General features: G+C 40.4%; 1 protein-coding gene across 1 annotated transcript; it reads left to right on the plus strand.

Annotated features, from left to right (window-relative positions):
* Nucleotides 1-376: 376 nt before the first annotated feature.
* npffr1l2 (neuropeptide FF receptor 1 like 2) lies at nt 377-7,592 on the plus strand (the record flags this gene model as incomplete). Its single annotated transcript, XM_079687094.1, has 3 exons — nt 377-722; nt 5,018-5,117; nt 6,225-7,592. 3 exons carry the CDS (start codon nt 377-379, stop codon nt 7,183-7,185), a joined length of 1,407 nt encoding a protein of 468 aa, XP_079543220.1. The 3' UTR covers nt 7,186-7,592.
* Between the last annotated feature and the right edge of the window lie 286 nt (nt 7,593-7,878).

Genomic DNA, 7,878 nt, shown 5'->3' on the forward strand with positions numbered 1-7,878 from the left:
AAATTTGCAAGGGTCCCTGAGTTTGAATACGTCCCAATCATCGAATACTTTTCAGTGATTACTGTCCGGTGACAGTTCCCCTCCGTCTGTGGATACAATGAGAGGAATGGAAAAAGGGCAAAAGTTGAATTTGCAACGAATGAAAAAGCCGGCTAGAACATTTTTATTTTCTACTTCTATGGCTCTGCGCTCCCTTTCAGTACTGCAGACATACATCCAATTCTCAAAACAAATAGCGTCAACGACTCAACTAAATGACTAACAATACGATAACCATTTTGACAATAGTCAAGACATGACCAATACATTCTGAGTTGGGGACACACCTTAAATACTCTCTGTTTGATTCCCCCTGCAGGGTGGGTTCATCCCAATAATGGAGGTCCTGGACAACAAGTTTGAGGAGGGATCAGCCAGCACAGAAGCCTTTACAAACGCCAGCCTACATGGCGTGGCAAACATCACCAACATCCCCAACATCCCCAACAACACCTATTTCCCGTACTATCAACACTCTCTCTATGTGGCCGCAAGCTACATCCTGGCCTACTTCTTTATCTTCCTGCTGTGCATGGTGGGAAACCTCTTGGTGTGTTTGATCGTGTTTGAAAACCGTTGTATGCGCACGGTCACCAATCTCTTCATCCTCAATCTGGCAATCAGTGACCTGTTGGTGGGCATCTTCTGCATCCCTACAACCCTGGTGGATAACCTCATCACAGGTAATACCGACCTAAAGGTCTCCTATTATGCTAACAGATCATGCATTTTAGACATCCCTCATATCCCTCTGTTTCAGCCCTGTTAGAGAAACGCTGATTCTGGGTCCTTAGCTTGAAAAAAACAAAAATAGGAGGTGGAGCAAATGCCTGCTCAGAATTACCCGGCAGATACAGCTAAATGCTCCCGTGATTAAATGCCATCATGTTGCAAACCACTTCAAGGATTATTTCTGAAACAGTATGGAGCTCAAATGCTTTTTCTCTTGCGGGTTTACCACAAGGTGAGTTCCTTTTTTTACACATGCGCTCTCTCCAGTACAGGTTAGCTCTGAGTGTTAGCGATGCTTGCTAATGTAAACAAAGACCATATTACGTCCAAAACACTTCGGGCATTGATTCTGATAGCAACTTTCTGATAGTGCTGTGGGTCCACATTGCCAATATTACGTCATATCGGACGCAAATCTCTTTCTGAGAGAGAAACAACGTGCAGAGAGAGGAAAGGCAGTGTTACCCCCGGGGCTGATGGGTAATCACTCCCAAATGAGTTAGGGGAACAGAGAGACGAGGCATTTGAGTCCTGCAGGATTTCCCCGTTAATATCAGTGTCTCGAAAACACATGTTGGCGACTGAAAGACATCCAGTGTTTGGTCTTTTCCGGAAGCATCCTTCCCCTACAGTGTCTCAACTGAAAGAGGACCACAAACACACAAAATACAATACAATTTTGAGATTTGTATCTCCCATTCTTTCACTTTTTCAACACCAAACATGTCGTTAATGTCTCTGTTTAGTGAACTACAGCAATCTGAAAGCCTTTACATTATTTATATCACACTTTATCAGTAGAAAAAATGCAGGAAATGACTTTTGTAATGCAGTATTTTCTGGTTTATGGCGCAACACAAAGATATTTTGCTCTGTGCAAACCTTTGACTCTAATATGTCAACAACATCAAACAAGAATATGAACCTGGCCTTATCCAATGTTCATACAAGAGTTCTACATCCTGACACATCCTTCATCTACATTACACTGTCTCAACTGAAAGAGGACCAGAAACACATTACAAACATAATAAAATGTGGAGACATCTTCGGGCATTTTACAGACCAAACATGTCGTTGATGTCACTGTTTACCAAAGTACCACTTTTTCTGAAAAATGCATAAAATGATGCAATATATTAAATACATGGTTTATACATGTGATTACTCGGGTTCCATTTCTTCTGATTACCTAGTTTGGGCGAGCACATTTGCCACGCGCAAACCTACCTCTTTTGGATTTGGAAAGGTTGGCATGTATGCTCCAGTACAGTTTTGAGCACAAATATAGTCATATCATCTATTTCTTAGGATGCCGGAGGAAGGAAGGGAACAGGAACAAGGACCTCCAGAGAGTGAAATTAGCAATAACAAGTTTATATGTTTTGTTTTAGTCAGCCTCCATCTTGGCAAAACTGTCAAACTAGCGTATGTGTATATACTGGTTTATTAAAAAGTGACCAAGATTTTCCTTAAAAATAACAGTGACCAAGACATCTTTAAAATACGAGCGAACAAGAGCCAACCTCACATTTTAAGTGATAAGGAAAGGACTTCAACATCAAAAGGATCGAAATGGAGAGCACACCACAAAAGTCCTCTTGTCACAAAACACTGAAAGTCTCCTTCTCTCTCTTTCCTCAGCTCTCCTACTTTATTAAAAGTACATTGACCCTTATACAGAGTGGGCTTCAGACTCAGCTGCTGTCCCACTCCGGATGTCTGTTTTAAGTGTCCTTCGTGAAAATAGAAACAGGTTGCACGATCAAAAGTCAAAATCAACTTTATTGTCAATCTTTCAGTTTGTGTTTACAGACAGAGAGATCGAAATACAGTTTCCCACAATCCCGAATACAAAAACAAAGAAATATAAAAAGACGTATGTATATAGACACAATCAACAGACACATTTATACATAGCACACATTCAAACATCAATACAAGCACAACAATCAATATACACAAAACAACAGTCACTTCAATGTGCTTTGGTTGTGTCCTTCCAACCACAAAACCACTTTTACAACCTTAAAATGTACCAATCCTTTGTTTTCTACAAGCTCTCTCAAAAGGCCGGACTTATACCTCATGCCGGTTACATCGTTGGTCATGGAAGTCTTTCTGTAGATGCTATAGTATAGTATAGATTTTCACATTAGATGTTAGCTTTCTGTAGCATATGATGTTACCTATAGCGTTTCTCAAAACTCATATGAGATTCAAGATTTCAAGATTTAAGGCTTTTATTGTCATTCGTACATAACTACAGTGCAGTTATGTCGATGAGAATCTTAGGTCACAGGCTCCTCCAACAGTGCAACACAATAAAACTGATAAGAGTGCAAGTAAATACAATCACATTACCAAGATATCTCCTCTCATTGGTAAATATCAAGTCTATCTTAGAGAGAAAGACAACCTTGCCTGACCCGGGATCCATACTTCTACTTTTTTATATAGATATATATATGTGTACAAAACAGGCAAAGTTGATTCTAAATAGCAATATGAGCCAGTTATTCTAGTGTATATGGTTTAATTAAGAATAAATAATTAATCCCACATCTCTACCTGTCAAATAACATTAGATCGCAGCGGCATCCTTATAGTTCACATCAAAACTGCACATACAGAGCCTCGTCAGTGTGAAACAGAACTTGCAATTTCACAGATTATGCACAGGTGTTGGCAATCATCTAGTTTGATTACCTCTACAAATAGAAAGAGAGAACATTGTAAGCTATAGGAGACCACATCAGGCACACAGTGCTGTTCATGAGTTAGAAACTCCCACACCTGACGTGAAATCAACTGTTGTTAACTTTCACACTAACGGTACGTCCACACAGCAGCTTTGAAAAAATCTTGGAGCTGGGCGTGTCTGAGAGCTTGGGGATTTTTGCGAGCAACGCAAGTGCACAGGTTGACATTTTGCCACAAGTAATTAGACGCCTATTCCTTACGGCTCGTCCACACTACAGCTTCAAAAAAAGCTTTCCGGCAGGCGTGTCTGAAGCTCGACCAACAACCAATCACATGAATCTCCCGCCCCACACAAGCAGCGGTTTGATTGGCTAGAGCTTGTACTGGCATATGATTTGATTGGCTGACGCTTCCAACGAAAGCTTCAGAAGCTTCAAAAGTTGAACATTGCTCAACTTTTGCAGCCTGAAACGCCAGGAAAGCTCCGCTCTGCTACCCACAATTCAGTTCGGCGAAAAGCGAGGCAACGTGACGTCACCCCATTCAAAGTGAATGGGCAGACACGTTGGAAACCGTTTTTGAAGCTGTCGAAGCTGTAGTGTTGACGGGCCGTTAGTCTTTGTCAATATTTATTAAAATACTCATGTCTTTGTGAATTGGAATATCAAAAATAATACACAATTTGTTCTCAACACAAGACTTTGATTTCTTGTTTTTTCTTGAAAAAGTGACTGTTTTGTTCTGTAGTGGCCCCCACTGATTCAGCGCACGGCTGTATTTGATTAGTTCTTCAAACAAACAACAAAGTTAAAAGGAGTTTTATCTACTTCACATTTTCGAAAAGTGAATGTTAAGTTTTGTATTTGCCAGAGACACCCAGGTCTCTCTGAACAAATAATTAGCCATGTTTTTCTGTGTTCTTTGAGAAGCCCAACCTAAACTTTAGAAACCTTCAAGTTTTTAGCCGTAAGTATTTGAATCCTCCATTTAAAATATGAAAATGGTTTTATCTTATATTTCAGGCATCTGTTCAAGATGTAACATATGTGAGTCATTGTGTTGAGGTTCGGATAGTTCTTCAAATGTAGTTAAGTAAAACAAATTATTTGATTACTCAATTGTCATATAATTTGTTTGTGGAAAAACCCCAATATCCATTATTCTGTGTCTAAAAGTCAGAACATTCTTAGTCCACATTCACCGTATTACCTTTTTTGTACATTCAACGTATTATTATGATGAATTGGAAATACCATAAACCAGATTACTTATTGACAATTGTTTAAAAGACCTTATGGATTTATTGTCAATTGAACTGAGCTCTTTGAATATTTCCATGGAGGTGATTGACCCTGGATCTCGAGAAGACCTCTTTTACACAATAGGCGATTACATTGATGTTTGGTAATTGTCGTATTTACCTGCTTCTTGAAGAACAACATGTACAATCAACTGATCTGGGGTGTCTCAAAGAGGGGTAATCATGTCAGTGAATTGCCAGCTTGAGTTCCTCTCTGATGAGATGTTATCCTTTCTTCCACAGGTTGGCCTTTTTCCAACTGTGTGTGTAAGATGAGCGGCTTTGTGCAAGGAGTGTCTGTTTCTGCTTCAGTCTTCACTCTGGTGGCCATAGCTGTTGAGAGGTGAGTTTGTTGTTATTCCCATATTTACCAGTCTACTCTGTCTCCACTTCCCATCGCACATTTCCACGGACACAGAACATAACCAAATATTATTTATTGTGTCTATTTTTTACTGCAGTGAGAGTTGCCAAATAAATGTTGTGGTACTTTGTATGATGACAATACAGATATATTCTATTCTAATATGGAACAGTTTTAAGGCCGGCCAGACGGAGAAAAAGAGGACGATTTCCTTTTATTTTGGATTTTGAGAACTCAAAACGTTGAGAACAAAGTTGGATTACAATTTTTTCGGAATAAAATAAAAATATCTGGAATAAATATTGAGCCTTTGAGAATAAATCTAACTACTGCATTTATGAAATATATGAAAACTCAACTTTTTTCTCAACACTTAGACTTTTTTTGACCAAAGACAAAATAAAATATCTTCCCTTTCTCATTTATTTCAACTTATACCTGACTCCAATACTCTTCTGTGGCAGAACATTTGAATATGGAAAATATCTCTAGTTCTTAGACGGGCATTCAGCTTGATTTTAAAACCTAAATGATGAATGTAAAACATAATTGGAAAATAAAAGTATTAAGCAAGAAGTATTTTAGTTAAATATTATTTTTGGTATAAGTAAATACATATATATCATATAAAACTAACTGTTGGGGAAATACTGAGTGTCCTCTTCCAATATGAGAGTCCACATGCTAACAAAGGTATCCCAACTGTAGCTGTGAACATGACAGGATGTGTGATTACCTAGAATAGCATCAGGACTGTTTGAGGCATATGATAGCTCTGTGATTAACATGATGATTCAGCCTCTATGGAGAGAGACATATGACAAGCAGGATCATTTCTGACGTGGAGCTAATCTGAAGTAAACATTGAATACTGCTTTCTATTCCTCCATCTTGTGACTGAGTAACTCCCTCTCTTTGATATCAGCATGTGAAGGACACTGTTCAGGAACTAGTTGATGCTCTGTATGTGATGACTACTTCCATTCTGGAGAGGGTCACGAAGACATGGATCCTGAGATTGAAGCTCAAGCCGGTGACGAGTGATATTTTCCTAACACTAACATTCAGCAATGCTTTTATCTTTAGGTTTCGGTGTGTAGTGTACCCTCTACAGCCCAAGTCCACTGTTCTGGTTGCGAAGGGGGCCATCGTGTTCATCTGGACGCTAGCAGTGGCTATCATGTGTCCTGCTGCTGTGGCTCTGACTGTGGATAAAGTTCCTTTCCACTACATGGTGCACAATAATGACTTCAACCAAACGGTCCCCCTGTACTCCTGCTACGAGAACTTTGCCATCCCTCAGATGAGAAAGGTTTACACAGCGGTTCTGTTTGCTCTCATCTACCTGGTGCCACTCACCGTCATCATGCTCATGTACGGGAGTATCGGATGCAAGCTGGGGTCTTCTGTGATTGCAAGAGCTGGCCAGCCATTGATCTCCCAGAAAAAGATCAAGGTGATAAAGATGCTCATCTTGGTGGCTCTGCTCTTCATGCTGTCCTGGCTGCCGCTGTGGACCCTCATGATGATGACTGACTACGCAGGCTTCGACCGGGACCAGGTGGAACTTCTGACCAGCTACATCTTTCCCTTCACCCACTGGCTGGCTTTCTCCAACTCCAGCGTCAACCCTATCATCTACGGCTACTACAACGAGAACTTTAAGAAGGGTTTCCAGGCTGTTTGCAAGTCTCGACCCTTCTGTTGCCTCATGCAGTGCCAGCTGTGGAGCAGGGTGGTCAGATGGGGGAGGAAAGACCAGTCTGTGCAAGCACCTGATAGAGAGTGTGATTTCAGAGATGCCACTAGCAGTCACAATCGTCTAGTCTTGGGAGTGAGGAATCGAGTCCATAACGTCAACCAGCTGACTGAATCAGCCGAGGTGGATAAGAGTCTAAAGGTAGGGTCTGTGGTGGTCCACTCAGATAGAAGTCTTTCAGATCGAGGGTTAGAAATGGTGGCAGTACAAAATAAAGGAAGCAATAGTGAGGAGTCAGAGGGGGCAAGTCCACAGGCAGCTTCAGTGTATCAGGCGTGGGACATCTGAAGTTCACACTGTTACTCATAAATGAACCCAACAAAGCCATTGTATGTTGCATTGTAGATCCAAGGAAGAGACTAGTATCAATTGTGAGATTTTGAATGTGTATCGGGCCACTGTTTGGTATGATGGATACCCATTAGGACACTAGTTCTAGGCAATGCCTCATCTATAATATTAACTATTTGAAAATTGCTTTATGGCCATGATCAGTCAATCAGGGACAGCATAGATGACAGCACTCGAGGTGGCACAATGTACTTTAGGGCGATTGTATATTTGAGAAATATTCCCTTACTGTAGATAAGCACAACAATGTACAAGATTGTCACGATTTAGACAGCTAAGCAAGTCCAAAGGTATTGTTAAAGCTAAAAGAAAGTTGGAACAATGTGTTGGTTTTGCACTTATTATTTCATGACAGTCATTTCTAGCCCAGTACTTTAAGCAGCTGTTTTTTTAACCAACATTAGAAGTATTCCCATTGGTCCAACATCTCATCATCCCGTATGGATGGCCCATTGCTCTAGAATCACACATTCTCCTAACAAACAGAGACACATGGCTTTTTCTACACACTATGGTGAAGGCATGATCGATATTTCTCTGACTCTGAGTGTTCTATATTCTTACCATTATCCTAACCAATCTCAATCCTCATTCATAAACCTAACCCACCCAAATGAAGGTAGAGTATTA

The sequence above is a fragment of the Notothenia rossii genome (assembly GCF_949606895.1).
Source record: "Notothenia rossii genome assembly, chromosome: 6".
NCBI lineage: Eukaryota > Metazoa > Chordata > Actinopteri > Perciformes > Nototheniidae > Notothenia > Notothenia rossii.